This window comes from Siphateles boraxobius, unplaced genomic scaffold (assembly GCF_051911475.1).
Source record: "Siphateles boraxobius isolate OS27281-9 unplaced genomic scaffold, OSU_SipBor_1 6, whole genome shotgun sequence".
NCBI classification, from domain to species: Eukaryota; Metazoa; Chordata; class Actinopteri; order Cypriniformes; family Leuciscidae; genus Siphateles; species Siphateles boraxobius.
Window position 1 is genome coordinate 25,532,959 of NW_027509186.1, and position 22,137 is coordinate 25,555,095.

Here is a 22,137-nt window from a genome sequence, read left to right on the forward strand (position 1 = left end):
AGGAATGCTCGAGCACGGCCACTGAATGAAACTTTTGACAAGATTATCTTGTTTAAACACCCTAGATTTTATTATCATTTACTACATAGCAATTATTTCGCTAATACACATCTAAATATACCGCTTTGTGGAAATTAATTATTTATTATCTGCACGCGCGATCGCGGTTGAGTAACGTATAGCCTAATGTTATAGTTATGTGTAAATGCATAGATAAACAGCACTTTGTCATAAAGCATTTCATGATCTAGACCGACAAAAATATTAATAATAATTAATAACATACTAGTTGGAAAATGCAATGATGTATATGCTGTTTTATTTGTTACTTTCCTGATGTTATAGGCTATTCCAGCTAATATTATGCAGTGAATTAATATTACCCAGTGAATTATTCCTCACTCTTATTTTAAACCTATTAAACGACACATAAACCTTCTAAAACTGTTTAAAATGAATTACATTTCTGCAAAGGTGATATGACTCCCCTGTCAATTATTTTTTCCATATGAAAACATTATGCTTTTAACATTTATTTTGCCTATTGTTAACATTGTTGCTGCTGATGCTTATAAATATGTATAATTTAGATATAAATTATATAATGTAATAATATAAATGTTTTTATTGTAATTTGATTAGTTTACCATTTATGAAAACAAATAAACATATCCAAATATGTTAGAATAGTTTTTGTGCTTTATTTTTTACCTCATCAAAGCTTTTATTTTTAAACAAAGACACTTAGTAACAGTGCACTTTATTTTTGGAACTCAGACCCCTCTATTTATTTGTGTATAAATATCAAGGTTTTTTTTTTGTATGCAAGGAGGGAGTGATTGTTATAAATAAAATGGTTTGTTCAGTTCATTTGTGTTGTAATAATTGTGCCAAAAACAGAAGTATAACAGTAAATAAATATCGGTTCTGCATATCGGTTATCGGGCACAAACACATGCAAATAATCTGTATCGGTATCGGTTATAAAAAATCAATATCGGTCGATCACTAATATAAAGTCAGAATTATAGCTAACGAAACTTGTAATATTTTAATGTTTAAATTATTTTCTATATAGAGTTCGTTCTGTAGAACTTCTTATTTTAATATATTCATATTTATATATTTATTTAATTTAGCACATTTCAGTTCAGCACTGTTTTATTTGTGAGTGTTATGTTTGTTTTTAATCCAGTATCCATTGTAAAAAATATCGGTTGAATTATCGGTTATCGGCATTTATGGTCAAACCTAAATATCGGTATCGGTAAAATCCACTATCGGTCGACCTCTACTTTAGACTTTATAATCAGAATTCCGAGATGTAAACTCGCAATTGTGAGAGAGAAAAAGTCAGATTTGTGAGAAAAAAAGTCGCTAATATTATTATTTATTTATTTAGTGGCAGAAACAAGCTTCCTTAGGAATCAGCTATTAATTAGTTATATCAGCAATTTGAAGACACAGTTGTACAGAATATGTCGAATTGAATGACTAAAACAATCTAAGACAATAAGTCAGCGCGAGGATCAATGAAGCGATGACAGCAGAGGAATAGCAGCAGTTTCGTGACAGAATTTTTTCCTCCTGCTTCTTCTTCTTCATATTATTTGTATTATTATTATTTATGGTTGTTGTTTAATGTTTAAATTAATCAATAAAATAGGCATATACTAAACAAATGTAAGCCTATGTATACTAAATCAAACTTAAGTATAATAATAATAGGATAATAATAATCTTATTCTGGCCTCACAGAACCATTGGGTTGCTCCAGATGCTGGCTTTAACATAAGAGATCTTCCAGGAACCACTTAAATGTTAAAAGATCGTACAATAACCCTTTTATAGCATTCAGGTTCCTCTATTTCCCCCAAAGCACTTCAATGTCTCATGGTAATGAAAAAGTGACTCAAGAACCTCTGAACTGAATACAAAGTGCTTAAAGGATCCCATAAGTTCCAGCAAGAACCGCAAAGATTGTCAATGCTCCACCAGTAACCCTACTATAGGAGAAAGAGCTTTGAGGGACTTAAATTACATTTTCAAGTTCCTTGAGTATCCGGCAGGATATTTGAGGCACTTTTAGTTTTTACAGTGTAACATGGGATTGTTGTACAAGTACACTAACCAAGTCTGCAAATACTGGCAGTGCCACAGCATTCTTTAATGGTAATTCTGTAGTATGCAGAGTATAATATTTGCTTCAGTTTCCAATGAAAATGACTAAGTTTAATCCAAGCATTGTGTTTAGCAATGTGGAGTGAAATTAAATAAATGACACTACACTAAAATAATCTATATAATAAAAATTAATAATAATAATAATCACTTGCATAAATATAAATATGTTAATGTGTAATGCAATAAAATATTTTAATAAATCGTATGATAATAATAATAATATTGTTATTATTATTATTTTATTTCATATATATAATATAGTTATATATAGTGTTATTATAAAAGCTATGAAAATATATCACTGTATAATACATGAAAAATTATAATTTAAATGTATGCGTTTAGATCAAATTTCTATATCATTTTATTCCTAAGAGCTGGTTCACACTTTTTCTTTTTTTTTGCATCACTTTTGCTTTGAAAAACACAAGATGCGGGCAGTGGAAGGGGGAAAAAACACAAGGTCTAGAGACGCGTCTTAAAAAGTTAAACTTATTTTAACTTTAGCGCCACATTTTTAGAACACCGTGTCATGCAGGAGATGCTGCAAAAGACACATCACACACTCAAACACATCAGTCTAGCGCGTTTACATAGAAAAAAAATGGAAAAGTAGAGCAGTGGAATGGAAAACCGCATTCTGTGTAAATTCTGTCCCCAAACTGTACTAGTTTCTTTATATATTAGCACCAGTTTAGAGATTTAGTGTTTGATTTACTGTTAAAATAAATTCCATCTCTCTAATAGGCCTGTCTCATCCATGTGGCACAGCTTTATTCCAGGTCTCCCTGATCTCGGCTCTGGTTTAATCTCAAATTAATCCTCAGATCCAGCCATACTGTCATCCTACAGTACTGGTCTGTTCTCCTGAGCCTCAGAGCTTTACAGACCCTCTGCACATTCTGAAGAACTCCATTCTCTCTTCTCATTACAGCAGCTGAGAAACAAAGAGACCAGGAGAGAAAGCAAAAACTGTCATGGCTAAACCCACACAGAACCTGTACATTTTTCCTGACATTTTCTTAGAGAATATAAACAAGAACTACATGATACATTCTTATTTTAGCTTATAAGTATTCTCAAATAAGCCAACAAAGTATGGAAGATATGCGGGACTTCGTGATGGATGGCCGCTCAATTTCTGTGGAAATCTGCTGAGCTTTTCGTGGAATTCCGTGGGCACAAACTGTTCAATGGCCTGTTGTAATGGCCAATTTAATACTTTGCGTGCAGTCTAGACATCCATTTAGAAAGTCCAGATCGGTCAGCATGACATTTAGCGAACCACATCTGCCAGAACAGACCCTCCAGACAGCAATTAAGTTAACTGTGGCAATAATCTCAACCACAAAACTGACAAGACTTAAAAAATCATCCACTGTACCGAACACCAGAGAAAACGACAACCCTACAGCGTCAGCCACCCCCTGTTCTTACTGGTTAAGCCAATACGATTGGGTTTGGCGGGGGTCGCGGCAGAGATGGCTAAGGGTTGACAACGGACACATTGTTTAATGGAGGTTTTACTGGGGCAGGCCTGGGGGGTCTGCAGCGAGCCGGCCAATTTCCCTGTGAGCTGAACTGTTCAGCCCCTGCATTTCCAAAGGCTGCCCGGGGTCAGCTCCAAGCCTCCTTTACTCCCAGCGTACAACAGTGTTACAAGCCCAGTGCAACATATCTACAAACTCAAATCACACACACATTATACCTCTCCAATCTGAGGGTTTTCACCAACCGCTTTGTGCTGTAATGATTTCTCCATTTTCGCTACGGCACGCTGTCAAAGTGAGTCATATTTAAGCTGACGTATGAAAAAAGCCGTACCCGACAGTAATAGGATTTTTTTTTTAAAACACACAAAACAGCAGTGAGGCGCTCCAGACATGAACCGTACTTGTTCATGCATTGAATATCTTGGGCATCTCGTTAATGTTAATATGAAAACATCCCCATCCGATGCAGCGTCATGATGTGGAAGAAAGGAGGCAGAGGGTGGGGGTGGGGGGGGGGGGGGGGCAGCACATAACACACAGTGATCTACATACTGCCATCATACCCTGAAAGTCTACCTTTTTTACCCATGAGTGATGGCATGTCAGTCAAAATACATAAGACTCCTTGAATAGGGCTGATTTATTCAGACACAGGGAGTTGTCAATCAGGAATGAAACTTGTCAGACATCTTCCTTCAAAAAAATATGAGGTAACATTCAAATAAGCAAATGAATATTGGAGAATTGCACACAATATCCAGCATAACAGCAATTAGCCACAGCAGTGTAAGTGAATAAATAGAGATGCATGGGTGAATCTCTCAAAGCATTTCACAAATAAAATAAAATTTCATGACAATTAAGAATTTCCACCCCAAATTCTAATTACCGTAATGGCTAAGGATGTTTTACTTTTAAGTGGTTTTTAATTGTTTTTTTTTTTCTCTTCTTCATTAATTCCCACTATTCTCAATGGGTATTCTCAAAAAATACTACTATGGTACTATGAATAATTTCTTTAATAATATCTTTTTCACATTACAGTATAGAGAAAAAAAATCAATTTGCATAAAATCTCAATGGTCCTAAATTTTTGTCATTTTTAGGTTAAATATAACCCATAAATGTTCTTGAAATTTTTTTCCCCATCTGTACTGTATGTATGTCCATGAAAACAAAACATACTCAATCCAACACATCAGCGAAACGAGAGAGTGGGGTTGAAACAAACAGAATGAATACTTTAACCTGATCAATATTTCACTGGTCACATTTCCATTTCAAAGATATCTAAGACAACCATTTTTTGAGTCCAAAGACATTTTTCACAACAGAGACTAATTAAAAAGATCTCCAACTCCGAAGCAGAGACAAAAAAAAAATCCCCAAAGCACAAGGGCTCAAGGACATTTCAAAAACAAAATAAAAACAATTTCTTCCTCTCTCCATGCGCAGTCATTCTCTCTTTATTTTTTAATATTGTCATTTTTAATAGTGTCTCTCTGCATTTGTTTGTGCCAGTGTGGCATATTACGCGAAAAGATGCATCACCCTCACAAATTTTATTAAGTGCAGTGTCACCAGAACTAAGCGGTTCACTCTGATTGCTGTCATCCTGATACATTGCACACTGTTCAATATTATTGCATCAGCAAACACAAAACAAAGTGCGACTGGCTAACCCCTCCATTCAACTTGTTTTGCTCCCTTAATTCCATCAAGGCCTTGCTTATTTAGAAACCAAACCATTCATACAACATTTACTGGATTATCTGTACTTTGGATATTGATTCTGTTGTAAAAACTCTACTGATACAGTATAATCTGATCAGCAACTTCAGATGCACTACACTTTCACAACCCAGAGCCGTTGTCAAGTTCATCAATATGCAGAATCTATAGGGCTGCATCTAGACTGAACTTCCCAAAGGCTAAACAGCTGAGATTTCTGTGAAACATGACTGGCTCCCACAGAAGGGCAACTACACCCACAGGAAATACCAACCACAGCCTGCTGTTCCTCAGTGAGTCATTTATTACACTTTCTCCAAACCAAAAATGACAAATAAATGGCAAACACCAGGATTAATATTAATGTAGTCATTACTGTCAATGCCACTCCATCCTGCCGCTGTACCAACTGGCATTTTACAGTTTCTGAACAACAAAAATGTCTTCATAATGCTAGGTTTGGAACAGCTGTGTGAAAACATTGATTGGAGTGTCTCACTGCTCATGAATAGAGGCTGGCAAACCTTCAAACTGTAAGTCATTACATGTGAGATCAAAACCCAGAGCTCCTGGCCACTAACACAATAAGAAATGAACAGCATGGGAAGAAAAAGGTAATCAATGTGACCATCACTTGTCTCCCTCAATTCATTAAAAGCCTATAGGAGCCGTGATGTTCACTCTGTACTCCAAATCTGTCAGCACGGAACATGAGCCAGCCATTTTGTTTTTTTCCCCCAAAAGCCGAGGGTTTATCTTGCAATTACTGAATTAAAAAAAAAGTTTTCTAAAGTGTTATATACCAAATTTTCTAAATCTATTTTGATATCTTCAGTAGAGATGTATCATTGTTAAAATTCTAGCTTATACAGGTGACAATTATTTTCATCTTATGGCCAAAAACCAGTACAAGAAAATAATAGCCTAATATTGTCTAACTAAATATATAAAAAACGTAGAAATCTGAAATAAATGATTCTTTTAAAATGTGAATTTAAGCCTCACAGCGTTGTAATGTAAAGTGTGTGAAAAAATACAAATTTTGAGATTTCCCACCAAACATGCTAAATTACTGCGTTCAAAGAACAGATAGTCCCGCCCCAAACTGTCGGGATAGCATAGTGCTTTTAGGAAGAATCAACCTATAAATGGCTTTTGCTGGGGACACATTTAACAACTAGCTGAAACAGTCTAAGACTGAACTGAACACACTTACAGACTGTTTCCAACGACTGGAGCAGATAATTATCAAATTACATTCATAATCAGCCTTACAGTCGTTAAGTGTGTCCCTGGCTTTACTTCCAGTTCAATATTAAGATGCCATTGAGAAATGCATTCAAATTCATATAAAAGCAATACAATGTGCCCATTAAAACATCACAATTAAATGTTCACATACATTGTCTATTTGAGAAGATATTTATTATCTGTATAGATCAGGCACAAAATGGATATATCAAAACCACTGTTAAGCTCATTAACAAACATTTAATTGGCAAACGATTGCCCACACTGACTGTGACCAATTCTGTCCCCTTCTCACTGCCAGAAAATTCAACGATCGGTTTCAGGAACCGCACATCCCTTTTGAATATGAGTCACAGGGGAAGCAGAAAAAGTGCCCATAATGAACGGCTGGGTTTGAATGCATCAATCAATCAATGAATAAGTGCTCTAAAGCAGAAAAGGCTCCAATCAGGGCTCACCACGCCGCAGCTGGTTGTACAGTGCAGAGCATTTGCTCTATTCCAGTCTCACATCTGCTCCTTCACAGACTGCACTGCCTGCAGAGTTAATATGGCCTCGGTAAGGGGCAAATAACGCCATTCACCCATCTCCCGTTTCCTGCTATCTCCTGCATAATACAAAAACCTTGCTATTCCTAGTATGCTCAATGCTGTGTTGGCTCCAAAAAACTTCTGACACTTGCAAACAAAAGATGTGTTCAGCTGTAATCATTAGAATCATAAATGGCAGCCAGAATGCTGCACCCAAGGCAATTAGTGCTTCCGCTCCACAGTGTTTCCTGCTAACGTTAGCGCAGTGGAAGAAAAATCACTGAGGAACTGTCAGATTAAAGGTACTTGAAGCCTTGGTCCAGTCTATACTTCAACATTTTGCTTTTCGGTTTGTCTTGAATGCCTTTAAACCTATGTATGTTTATGTGCAAAAAAAGTATGTGTTAAAACAGTAGGAAATTAGTCTTACTTTAGGAACTCGAAATCCATCTATCTAGCTTTCGGTGCGATGTGGCATTGTTCCCGACAACATAGTAAAGGTAAATAATGAGCGAAGTGATTCGCAGCGAGCGACACAGTCCTGTGCAAACACCCCAGATTTGCATGATTTATCTTTATTATGGAAATGTCTGGGACTCTTAAGGGCCTGGCGCCTGACGCTGGGCTCGGCACATAAACGAAGTTCATTAGCTCGAGCTCCGCAGGACGAGCTCTATCCACAACCTACGGCAGGATGCTCATTATGTTTGTCTAAAGAAAAGGACTATATAGAGGAATGAAAATAGACCTTGTAAGGTGTTTATATTTTAAAGAGTTTAGAGAGAATAATCATCTCTGCATTGTCTAAGCACACAATATGTTTTCTATCTTCTAAGTAAATACACATTAATGCTGAAAAAAAGTAGTGCATTCGGGGATTTGCTTCATCTGCGTGATAGATTTGGGAGCAGAGGGCAGGATTTATATGCAAGAGAAGAGCAGTTTCGCCTGTGATCTAATAGCTTGTTTTAAATGACTGGCATTTTGTTCAGTCGCTGCATCGTTGATGGTGTTCAATATTTTGCACCCTGGAGCACATCTTGTTACCACCTTTAAATCATCCTGCTAGTGCGAGGCCTATGAGAGCAAGGGCACAAAGCGATTTGAATATCCTTAAGCACTAGGGGTGCATGCTAGGCACAATCCCTGGCTAGCCATCAATCAGTCCTTTATGGGGAATGAGGGACTTTATGGTAAATGCTAAATGTGATGGGAGGGAAATTACTTTGAGGTCTGTCGTCGCCCATGCTAGCTTAGTTCAAATCCCTCTCTTTTCCTCAAAGACACAACTAATGACATTTAATTTGTGCCGCATAGATGATCCAACATTTTAGATCCCAGTGAGTGGCAACTTATGAATTTACAGATATTTCCGAGAGTGGATTTACTTTACAGTTCATGTACAGTATTTCAGCACAGAAACCTGGGTCTTATTTACCAAATCATCCGCTATCCAGCCTAACCAAAGCACTGAAATAATGCCATTATGCATTTAAATTACATTTTTGTTATTCTTTTCAGCATTAGCACACCTCCTTTCTTTGCAAGTATGGCAAATTATAAATGCCCTCACAAAACTGTGCTGTTTGTGCAGCTTTCTATTGGTCATGGCAATAGTAATTACATTTTTATTTTATTTTTTTAAGAAAAGATTTTTAGAGACACAAAATTGATCATGTTCATTTAGGGCAGAAAAAACAGTCATTTACTGACCCCTTTTTAAAAGAAGATATTCTTTTATTTAGTAAGGACGTATTCAATTCATCAAAAGTGACAGTACAGAAATTTATATTATGGCAAAAGATTTCTATTTCAAATAAAAATGGTTCTTTTGAAGAAAAAAAGTTATCACAGTTTCAGAGAACAATATTAAGCAGCACAAATGTTTTAACATTAAAATTAAAAGAAATGTTTCTTAAGCACCAAATCAGAATGACTAGAATGATTTCTGAAGAAACATGAGACCCTGAAGACTTGAGTAATGATGCTGAAAATTCAGCTTTAACATTACATGAATAAATTACTTTTTATGGTGAGCTTAAGAGGCATTTTTCAAGAACATTAAAAAATAAACCACCCCAACCTTCTGAATGGCTATACCGTAGCGATATATTGTACACTAGCTGTCTACATATTGTAGCAAGGATCTCCCTTTGACATCGAAAAGTTTGATGATTACAACTCCTATAATCTCGATCAGTTACCTACAACAGTGTCCACATAAATAGGCCGTATGTTAAGTCACGTTCTGTTCAATGCTTTGAGAAACCAAGGATGCACTCCTGCTCCGCTCCAAACGTTCCTCCGGTGATTACCTGCCGTCTCCCTAACTGCTGCACCCTTCTGGGGAACGCTCTAGATGAAGTAGCTTCTAGATGGGAGCTGGCACTTCAAACGGAGGGAAGGGAAGGGAAGGTTGTCAGAGACTTAATTGTAGCGGAGTGCCCGTGGTTCTGCATGTGCCACAGACGCCAGGCCCAATTAACCAGGCGTATACAGTCTGCCAATCCATGAGGGACAATAAGCAGCTGATCTGCCATTTGCTCTCCTCTGACAAATGGATCAATACGGAGACAGGGCGTGGGAGACATATGTGCGTTGGAGAGGATGGCGCACCACATGACGGCATCCACATCCATCCTTTTTTCAGGTGGTTTTTTTTTGGGGGGGGGGGATACCTCCTTTTACTTCAGCCAGATGGACAGCCTCATTCAGAAATAATTGCAGTGATGACCCTTGTGGAAAGGAAGTGTGCTTAATTGTACTGAAAGTTTACTTGAAGTGTACATTAAATCCTAAGTATATTTTTAAAAACTGCACTTTCAGATAATATAATACTAATTGAATAAAAACACGGTAACACTTTAGTTTAGGGTTCAATTATCACTGTTAACTAGTTGCTTATTAGCATAGATATTATTAGGATATTGGGTGTTTATTAGTACTTATAAAGCACATATTAATGCCATATTCTGTATAACTATATTCTACATCCTTTAATCCTACCAAATTCCTACCCAATACCTAAATTTAACAACAACCTTACTTTCTATTAATAAGTGGTAGTGTCTATTGAGGAAAAAGTCATAGTTAGTTAATAGTGAGAATTGGACCCTAATCTAAAGTTTGATCAAAATCACTAAAGTGTAATTAAAAGGTAAATTTTTAATTTTACTACATGTTTCTTAATGCACTTAAGTACACTATTAAAAAGTGCACTTTATAATCTCAAATTAAAAGTTGCAGATAATATAAATGAAATAAAAGGCCACCTAAGTTTACTTATGAGGGCATTTTTATGTTTTTTTTAACACACTTAAGTACACTTTGAATAATGTCAAATGAACACTTATTTTGTTTTAATAATCTTTTGTCACGCTTTAAAAGTACACTTATTTTGATGTGCGGACTAATATATTAAAGCCCCTGTAAAGAAATTGTTTTAAATGTAGTGTGTTATTAAATATATTAAATGTACTAAATTGAAACTTCATCATTACAATTAAATGTGCATTTAAATATATGACATAAAAGTTTCAATATAAATGACATTGAAGTACATTTCAGTTTACCTTGAATGCTTGCCAGTACATTCGGCTGTACCACATTTCAAAGAGCTGTAATTATGTTTGCAATTTGTTATTATTGTCACAATAGAAGTAATTATGAAACTATATAAAAAGATGTACTTCCTGATTAGATAGATGTAAGTCCTAATAAAGTGGGTCAAAAAAGCAATCTTAAGTTCAACTAGTTGAAATTTAATTTTTAAACGTTTTCATTTAATTGTAACATGAAATGAAGTGTCCAAAAACATAACATTTAGTTCGCACTTAAGTATATTCTTTCAAAGTATGTTATTTCCATAATAAGTATGCTAAAATGTACTTCTTTTGCATAAGGGGAGGGAAGGAGAGAGGTAAAACAAAGGTCTGGATCAATCTCTCAGATAGAGAAGAGATCAGCGGACTCACCGTCCATCCATCAATACTCCTCACATAAAACGTAGAAGAAAAGAACCACAAAATTTATGAGCGCAATACATTACCAGCATAAGCCAAATGGAGATGGGCTGAAAAATAGAGCGGGTGGACACCAGCCGATGGCGTGGGAGATTGGCTCATTGATTTGTAATGAATATTCACTAGCTTTCCTTCCTCCCCTCAAGTGGGTTGAAAGCCTTTATTGTGGAATTACAAATTATTAGCGTCCCGCTAATGTCCCACTTTCCCCTTACAGGCGTCACCGGTGGCTTTGGTGGGACCCCAGCTGTGCATCTTGCTGGACAAGGAAAGAAATCTAAATGAAAGGACAGCAGCGGCTCTGAAAAGCGGTATTGACACAGAGATGGCGTTTTGCCTGCTCTCAAGACTGCCGCAGATGGGATGGTGGCCATTCATAAGCTGCCCTACTGGAGAAGTGTAATCATTTCACAACGTGAGCTGCTGGTTCAATAATATACAGTTCGGGGTTTTAAAAAAAACACTTGAAGTGGAAGCTTGTCAGAATACAGAGGCTGAGCGGGCATGCAGATGCTTTTGAGCCTGGCAGATGTTTAGCGCATCAGACAAGCTCTTGAGTGAGATGAGGAGCAAGAGCGAAAGGGGGAAAGGCATATATACACACACGGCAAAACGCAAAAGGGCTTCTGAAGCGAACTAACACAACCCGAGAGAAGCGGCGCTGGGGAGAAAAGCAATTGGGATACACACTTCACAAGGCTGTGGAACCGTCAGCCATGCCTCAGAGACTGTTATGCTAGAGAGAAAGAAAGAGAGAGCGCGTGTCAAAGCTTTTCCCATCGCCTCGGCACCTGGAAACTGTCAAAGCCTGATTCGCAACTTCTGTCCTAAAGGAGGGGCAGACGCACAGGCACAATAACACTCATTTTCATGTGAGCGCTGTAAAAAGGAGTGTTTAAGGAGGGTCTTCATGCAGTGAATGGCTCTTGATGAGAGTCTGAGGCACACTGCAATAGGTTAATCACTGGTAATCAAAAAACAGGTGTTGAATATTTGCAGCTCCTGCACATGATCATCAGAACTCGGGAACGTGTGGTTTACTTAATAGTGATGTCCCTCTCTCGCAAGTTTTTTTTTTCCCCCTTCCCTTCTGTTTATTTTTGCCTTTTTTTCAGCCTTTTTTTTTTGAAAGCCATGAAGCACAACTGATTGCATCGGATCACCAAGAGCAAATTGCTTTTCCTCGGCAGAAGAGACAGGCAGAGGTGGGGGTGATGGGGGGGATAGAGGGAGTTTGTCGTTTATCAGCGGCTCAAAACATTTGGGGGCCCTTCAGCTAGGTTTTGGAATGGCAGTAAAGACATATTTTATGTCTAAAGCCCAAACACACTCAAAGGTCACTTTTCAAAAAGAGAGGAAATACTGGATATTACACAAACTGAAGTGTCTGAACGTGTTCGAAATACAGTATATATTTTATACGGAGCCAAATTACAGATTCACTCAATAAAGATGGTTATTCATACGGCCTGTTTTTAAAAAAGTATTATGACTTCAGCATGTCTTCAACATGATATGAATATCAAAATATCATTATTGCTTTATTCAACAGAAATCTGCAGTGAATATCTATATTTATTTATACACTGTCATTTAAAAAGAAGTCACTAAAACCTTAAGTAGGGGAGAGCCGGGCACAACCTAATGCGGGGCTAGTTGTAACACCCTTGTTTTAAATACTTCCACACATGCCATCATGACGGAACTTAGTGTATTTACTAGTTGCCAAAAGAAAAAATAGCTACAAAATTCAGAAATCTTTGGAAGATATGATATGAAAAAAGGTGAATAAAGACTGAGAGTCAATGTTCAGAAATTATTAATTATTATTACGTTTTGAACTATTTTGTATAGCTGTGTTTTCCGGTATGTTCGTTGTCAAACTCAAAAAAAAAATTATTTTTAATTATTAAAAAATGCCATTATTTTATATGAAAAAGTTAATAATTGTATTTAATTGAGAAATTATTTTAGTTTGTCTTGTATATTTTTTTTATTAGATTTTAAGCTGTCATATGGTCATGTTACCCCACCTATGGGGCATGTTGTCACATTTCACTTCCATTCTTTCGGGGTATTTCAAGAAAACAATTATACACTGTATTAATAAAACAAAACCACATAATTTTACTAGACATGTGTGAAATTACTGTGGGGAAAAATAAATACTTTGAACCCAAAGCAGATTTACACAAACTGAGAAAGTGAATAATACGTTAGGTTGTGCCCCACTCTCCCCTATACATCACATAAATGGTTCCCGGTTCATTTCAAATTGGACTTAACCAACAAAGAGGTTCAGAGGTTACACCTATTAATGATTCACCAAGCGAGTCTGATTCAAATCCCTAAATAAAGGCTGTTTCATGAAACTTTTTGATTGACTCGTGAAAAAGAACTGCTTCCTAAGAGTCATTTGTTCACCGTGGCTCATGCACATGATGATATCTTGATGAAAAGGCATATCAGTCGCAGTCTGGAGCCCTGTTTTACAGATTTTTCTGCATAAATACAAACGGCAGCGTATTTTTTACCTAACATGATATCTAAAATAACATTGCAAAAACGATTTAAGTTTAAAGTATCTGTTTTATTTCAGTTGAAATCTGTCCTCATCTGTCACATAATACATCCGCCATCTGTGGTTAATATATACAAACATAATCTCGCCACCCTTGACATATAACCGTGTGTGTGTAATAAAAGCTGGGGGAGGGGGTCCGTGAATTCAATCAGCTACGAATAAGACTCTGGATTTATTTAATAAGAGGTTTAATCTATAAAACATGCTCTCATCGGCAATTTGCACCCATTCATTTTCTGGAGAAGGACATGACTGAATTAAATTGTAAACCATAATGTGCTTCCTAGAATACCGTAGAACGTGATGTAAAAAAGCGTGGCGGGCTGAGTTATGGAAGGGGCAGGACAAGCACATAAAGCACCATTACACCCCATGCTTCTGCCACGGCCAGAGATTAAAACGGCCTGAAAAAACAAACACACATACAGTGTGGGTTAAAGGACGAGAGAGGCACAGCAAAGGCTCCCATTTTTATCAGGGTGAATGAAGAAAACAGCAAAAATGGGCAACAACATTTTCAATCCTTTTTAAGTCAAGCAAGCACGATGTGCGTGCGAGCGCAATGTTGCACTGCAAAACAGCCCGGGAATCATTAGGAAAGGATATAGACTATGGCATATTCAGGTCAAGAGCAAACATAAAGACTAGACTGCAAAAATATGTGTTTTATAATTAGACTCAAGCCTGTCAGACTCATGGGCCACATTATGCCTTCTTCTCATCCGTATATAGCCCAGATCTATTATAGTATGACGAGTTCAGTAAGGCAATCGCGTTATTTCAATCCCGCCTCTGCATCTGAACTCCCTTTTCCATCTTTACCATCTGGCCTTTGGAAGCCTGACAAAGTCATTGATCATCTCGGTTGCACAGATGTTCAAATGTAGCCGCTACAAAAGAACTTCAAATGCTCTTTAAGTGGGTTAGTTACAGTATGATGGAAAGAGCAGGTCATGTAGCACAGAAAGTATTGTGTGTGCATATCAATGGCATGCAGTGGCGTGGTAAAGTCCTCACTGTTTTTAATGTGTGGTATTTTAATACAATGTAGATTAATGTTCCAGTTACATTTAATGTTGACACATTTTCCAGGTTAAATAACTTGCACTTTCAACAAGAATTTTTGTGCATTTTCAATGGAATGGATGTTTTCTCACCAAGTTAGTATTTTAGAGCATTTTTACATTTATTCCAAAATAATAATTATAAAACACAGTAACAAATTTCTAATTTCATGTATATTTTATATGTGAACTATTGTTCAGCTGTTCTTTTTAACATTCAACTTATTTTTGGATCATCAGTCATCAAAGCTCAGTAAACACTGCAGGTGTCATGATGGACACACACACACTACTTCAGAAAAGCTGATTGCTCACTAAAAAAAAAAAACTTACAGGTTGCATTTTCAAGTCATTTCAAGTTTGATTTTGATGTGACAAAGCTGTGATATCTCTGTGGATGAGTTGTTTACTTTATAATTAGTCTTCCCATTGACACCATAATTATATTTATTCATTTAGACCTATCTGGGGATGTGGAAACGCATGAAAATGAGAGGCTTTATCACGTGAACAGCGCAATAGGCCAATCATAGCGCAATGGAGGCATTGCTTCCTTTCACATGACGTTTATTTATTCTCCACCAAACCCAAAGAACGTACAGGTACATTGTTTATGTTATGTTGCTGTTGGACAGTGTCACTCTTGCTCATCTACTTTTTAATAGCATATTTCATTATATTTGCATTGTTTTATTTTTGTACTGTAGATATTCTCTTATCCAAATTTTTAGGAAGGCACTGCCTCTATTGCCTCAATGGCCATGGTCCGTATGTGCCAGTTGCGCTGACAGCGGGAGGCTGGCCACCCTGGCAGCGTCCAGATTTCTCCCAGCAGTACTGTCTGCTGAGTGCTGTCCCAGCTGACCATTCATCAGCATTACAGGAGTGGCAGGTCTGCCAGTGTGGCCGTAGGAGGCCATCCAGCCCGGCGGCCGACTCATTTATCAGGGATGTAATAAAGACTAGGAGAGCAGACGCTCAACCTCATAGCTCCTGCTGAACCGAGTGTGCGTGGGGGGGTCAAGGGGTCAAGCTGACTATCAATCCCTCCTCCATCCTTCTTCTCCAGCACTGCCTGGGACGACACAGGGGCACTGATAAATTGCTGATTGAGTGATATTGCTTGATCCTAAAAGACAGGGCGCGAGCCTAATGGCTTCTCGGAGCAGGATGAGGTGCGGTGGGAGGAAGTGTGGCCGAACCCTCCCCCTGGTTCTTCAGGTAATGGAGTCAGGCTGCGGCACTCACCCACCTCGAGGGCCGATCTCGGCTGGGTCTACTACAATCCACCCATCACTGACACTCTTATTCTCTCAGTGGAGACCTGGGATGTCTGATCTTACACACTGCCAGAGCACAGACAGCAGCTCAGACGACTGCGTTAGTTTCTTGGGCTGCTTTGAGACTATTCGGCACTACAGTCATGCCTCAAATGCGGATTTTAATGCTGCTCTGTTTGCTAACAAGTGGCTAAATATGGACTACAGCCACCACAAGGATGTGAGTTCACATGCTTGATGAATGAGACAAACATTGTAGAACTTATACACTGTAAAAATGTTTTTTCAAAATGATTGGAGTTTGATTTATAAGAAAATTACTATTTCAGTCTTTTTACGTCAACAATGTTGGGCAATATAGCCCTCTTTTTTTATTAATAATAGTATTAGAAATGCACAAATTCATAGATACAATACTGACTGATACAATAAGCCAATAATTATTTTAATGATAAGGCCAATGACCATTAAATTGCCAATGTTACAATTCAACACTATTTTGTCTAATAAAATTAATTAAAAATGAAAAGTATTTTAAATGCGAAAAGTGAATTTAGGCATCACAACATTATAATGTATCGTATGAAAAATAGATATCCATTGTGTATGGTTGAGATTTGCAAAAGATTACAATTAACATTTTTTAGCGTAGATGATGGTAAAGGTAATCTAAATTTTAAAATGAGGGAAATGAGCATGCACAATTAAATATCCAATACTGACCAATAACAACATATTTTGGAGGGGAAAAAAATCGAATAGCAATCAATAATCAATATTAATATAGACTACAGCTATCACAAGGATGTTTGAAGAATGAAAAAACAGTTGTAGTCCCTATATAGCAACTTCATGTAGGAGATACAGTATGGATTTATTTTGTATATAGAACAAAAAAATGAAAGTCCCTTAAAGTAATGTTAATCACAGAGCATATTTTAATCAAAATAAAGGTAGAGATACATTGTGCGTCCCTTATTTATATCTTCATTGCGCTTTACCTTCGCTCCGTTCCAATATTTTGGTTAAGAGATTTCTGTCAATGTGTAAATTTGCTGTAAATGAGAGAAGCCATTCTGCAGCAAAGATTCTAGAACGGAGCTCCATTACAATCTTAACACTGCATTACAGTGAAGCCGCTGATAAAGCTGGTAAAGGTTCCAACGCCATACACAAGCAGCTCTGTCATGACAATCACACCATAGTTTTCCATTCATTGTGCATGCAAATCAATGCTGCATTAAAAAGTCTTTGTAAATGCACCATATGCTTAGATGAGCTACTGTATGTAGTGTAGAAACTGCTCTAGATTACAAATTTAACCATTGCTATAGCATTTGCTCACAATGCCATTAGGGAGCCATGAGGGTGTCTATACACCAGTGAATCTCATTTAAAAACATTTGTACTGGCACCTTTGCTTTGTTCAAAACATCCGTAACATGAGTCACATATTTTTTTACACATTAACATTAGTCTTTTCCTGTTGCGCAGGCACTAAATATGTATTTACATCTGCGTCTATCACAGCAGGACAGCACAGACCTGAGCAAATTGACCCCCTGACCTTCCTGCGTTTCTTGTATAGCCCATCATCCATTTGTGAGTGGTGGGCCCTGCTTTTAGCCTGCTGTCTATGCTCAGTGTGGAATGATGGAGCTGTGCATTAGTCAGAGTGCTTTTCAAGGTAAAAGCCATTCAGCGCGCAGCCCTGAAGCCTCATCACACCGTCCTGAAGGTGACTGATCGGAAAACACTGACTCATACACTCCTAGCAAAAAGGTCAATGTTCCAATCACCGATATATAATCAATACAGCACAAGACGTAATTAGTTAAGACAGACAAAAGGAGTCTGAAACAAGAGACAAGATGAAAAAGCTCAGATTCTTTCAATCAGTCTCTCAACTATGAAGAGCAATTTATATGCTGCCACCTAAAACTAGGAAACTTATCACATTTGCAAATGAAAGATTCTTCTCGAATGAGATTGTAAGTTGATTGCTTTGCAAGTCTCTCAACAGCAGTTGACAGGTGAGTAAAAGTGTAAAGGTACTCTTGAATTGGAAGAACTTCAAGACGGAAATGATGCATACAATTAAAAACAACGTGGTTGACATGCAATCAAATTCCTGTTGTTTCTTGCATTTTTATAGGATTTTTACAGAGAAAAGAGTGTTGCATCTCTCAAAAGTACACTGCATGGAGCTGCTCTTGACAAATAACACAGGATTATTCCTTGTATTGCTCGCCGAGCTTTTACAGTTAGACAAAAAGAGTGAGGGGAATTGTCAGACAAAAGCTAAAAACAACACAGAGCTCTGAGGTAGTGGTGTGCAACAGCTTTGATTGAAAATGAAGTGCAACATGGACTACACTCTGCCTGAGAAATGACTAGGTTTCAGTGAGCTACAGTATATAGAGCAATCTGCAGAGCTACAGCATTTAGTATTATTCTGTTTTTGTATTGTGCAAATTGAAATCAATGTTTTAAAGATGAACATGCACTACCAAGACATAACCTTCAAATTGAATGCAAATTGTGAGACACCCATGTCAAAGTGTGTGTTATAGTTTGTTATATTGTTATAGCCCCCTCATTTAAGTGACAATTACTAGAAATTAAACATGTAAACTGTACAGAAGATGTCACTCACTTATTCTATCTATCAATGTGGTGTAAAGGAACTATCTGAAACAGGCCTACAGTTTATATTAGAACTACATAATACTCATTTCAAACATTTGTGCTTTTGTTTAACATCTTTCCTTTTCTCTACCACAATAAAATACAATGATAGTCTCAGATATTTAAATAAGATTACTGTGAATGGAATGTTTCCTTTGAGTAAAATACAATTTACAGTGACAATTACAGTTAAAAAATGAATGTGCGGATCCAATCTTTATGATCACTGAAAGTACGTTTCACATCTAGATCAGTGCATAAATAATGTCACGCTGTGATCCCCAAATTAAAAACCTGTTGAACCTTAAAAGTTTTAACCTTGTTATACATAATCACATTTAACATACTGATGAGATAAATCTCCAAAGATCTGGGAATGTGTACTAACTTTACGTCATATACTGTATACAGAGAACAAACTGCTATTACACAGGAAACATGGAAAACGAGAGAATGAAACATATAGAGCTCTGACTTGTAAAAAAATATGCAATACTTTAAAAAAAAATGAAGTCAGAGCGTAGAGCAAATAACAAAAAAAACATAGTCACGCGCTGTTCTGTCAATTCTATGCGTGCTTTATCATAATTACGCCGATGACTTTGTGACTTACGAGTGCATCTGTTGTGCAATGTGTGATTCTCGCGTGCAACCAAAGTACTAGTTAAATAGCCTCCTCGGCACAAAGATGTTTCTCAAACCGGAGTTTTTTTTTTTCTCCGCAAACAAAGGTACATTACAGTGAGAAATGGGTCTCGCGCTCGCATCATCTACACGTCGGGCTCTGTGAAGCTGCGCGTATCCAATCCGCAAATCGCGTGGACAGCAGAACAAGTATTTCTAATGTTTAGAATTTTAAATATAAATTCTTACCTTGCCCTCGTGCCATCCCCAAGCCAGCAAATGCGGCCAGAATCAGAATGACCATGCTTGGTTTGTAATTTCTTGTCGAGTTCATGCTCGCGGCAGTGGGTTCCTATTACAGAATATGTCCTTGTATTAAAACACTTTCCGAATATTTAAAGAGGAGCAGGACACAAACGTTCCGCGAGACCTCCGCCGCACGCGCCGTAAGGAACGCGGTCGCTGCGCGAAACGGGAGCTCTGATCAGATTTATAATTGTGAACGGAGGAGAGCCATAGAATGTTCAATTTCTGTCAGCACCTCTCAGACTGAGTCGAGCCGTTTCAGTACCGCGGACAGCTCCTAGCGTCAGCAACTGGAACAACTTCAGGCTTCGCGCAAAGTTTGTACCGTACATAATCTAATAGTGCCCTCGATTAAATGGCTCAAATATTGCCATTTGTATTTCATTTCAGCTGCTAACTAAGGCGAAAGGAGGATGTGGTCGACCGTGCTCTACAAGATGAAAGTGCTCGGATTAAACAGGTTACTCCTATCTAAATAGTGTGCCTATTTTTTGCTGTCAGTTAAAAAAAAACAAATAAATGTAATTCACTCAAAAAACATTTTTTGTTTCTGTATTAAACGTCATTCTGATATGTTATGGGTTGTAGAGTAAAAATGTATGTGTATAACTGCAGAGATTGAAAAAGAAAAGCGTCTGATAAAAAAGAAAAGGCTGATATATGATATCATATATCACAAAAAAGTTTCAAAATATGAATGCTTACAAACTTTTGTCTGCCAAATCAAAGTCAGTGTTGCATAGCCATCATGAAAGTAATTATGCACATCATATCACTGTTTAATAAAGAAAGAAATACACCTCCACTACTACCATTCAAAAGTTTGGGGTCAGTAAAAATAAAAAATAAACATATAAGATCCTGGGAAAAAACTTTTTTCAACATTTATAATAAGAAATGTTTCTTGAGCAGCAAATCTTATTAGAATGATTTCTGAAGGATCATGCGACACTGAAGATTGGAGTAATGACTGGAGTCATGACATGACAAATCAAGTTTGCCTTGTTCTTTTGACATATACACTAAGAGGTCTTTGAACTATTAAAATTTCCTGCAAGTTTCATAACTTAAAACGTCCTCTTTATTATAAATAAAAGCATTTATTTAATCAAGCTACAAAAACAGCTGGTTTAGATATTTTGGGATTTATGATGTCACACAGGCAAACACGTTTGCATATGCCTGCCTGCAGAGCAAGACATCAACAAATAGTTTTACTTTATCTCACAATAGGCCCCGCCCACTTTAGTCATGTAACGGCTGGCACTTGCCAACACCGGATGCGAGAGTCACGTAAAAGCAAATAGAACATATTATAACCGACCCGTTTTTTGCACAATTATAATTGCATTTTATGTAATTAACTCAAAATCTTCAGGTATATCAACAAAATATATTTTAGTTTGGCTGGTAATGTATTTGCAGTTTTTGTTTTTCTTCACTAGACACAAATAACTTTTGTGTAAATTAATTAATCAAGCACACCACTTCATGGAGAAAAAAACTCACACTAAAGTATAATTAATTATTGAGTAATGTTAAAATGTTTTAAGAGTCATTATTGCATGTGTCACCTTGCTTAGCTCATTAATCGTGGAGTGTAGATTGTGGAGGCATCACCGGCAGAAACATAAATCAGCACTTATGACTGACACCGTCTACACTGGATTCAGTATACAGACGCCTGTTCACTTTCTGATGTACTCCATGTGCTTGAGTCTGCCAACAAGATGACAAATGGTCAAGTATATGCATAAAGGAACATGAGTCCTGTTTAAAAAGCTCATTTGCACATTACAGACTTCAAAAGGATACCAGCGTCAGGAACAGGATGGTTTGTTTTTAATGGTGTCCTGAATTGCGTCAGAGGATTATATGTTTGTTCAGTGAATTTGACTGCAGATTAATTTGTAAATGAGGCACAGTGTAATGGAGAGATTGCAAATAAACTTTTGTTGACAGATGAAGCATTTAGCTGTATTGGAGCTACATCACAAACTGCAAGTAAATGATTTCATAATGCTTTGTCTGTAAACTACGGTTCTCTTACGAGAGTATCTCTCGTACTGCGTAATATCTTACGCTATGGGGAAAACCTCTTTTCCACGAGATATTAAAGCCAAAAATTATCCTTAATTTTGAATTAATGTAAAACGCTGTGTGGCAGCATGCCGACATAGGCAAGGCGGCTCGCGCGCCTATTGGCTGCACAGCGGCAACACAGACCCGTCGCCAGACCTCAGTCTTAAGGGGGGCATGTGAAATGCATGGGGGGGCACACTTATTATTAGCCTACAGCCTACGTATATTTATAATAATAAACTCTAGTCGTGCAGCACGTAATCATCACTTTTAAACATATAACCAACCGCAATATGAC

General features: G+C 37.2%; 1 protein-coding gene across 5 annotated transcripts in view; it reads right to left on the reverse strand.

The window, feature by feature from the left end:
* The window catches only part of sez6b (seizure related 6 homolog b), a 197,198-nt gene extending 177,191 nt beyond the window's left edge, over positions 1 to 20,007 (reverse strand). For 3 of the 5 annotated variants that reach the window (XM_077208421.1, XM_077208419.1, XM_077208420.1), the window contains exon 1: positions 19,701 to 20,007. In XM_077208421.1, coding sequence (XP_077064536.1) covers positions 19,701 to 19,785 — 85 coding nt within the window. In that variant the 5' untranslated portion in view covers positions 19,786 to 20,007. The remainder of the gene's footprint in view (positions 1 to 19,700) is intronic. The other 2 variants (XM_077208422.1, XM_077208424.1) reach the window with 1 other exon arrangement.
* Positions 20,008 to 22,137: the final 2,130 nt, after the last annotated feature.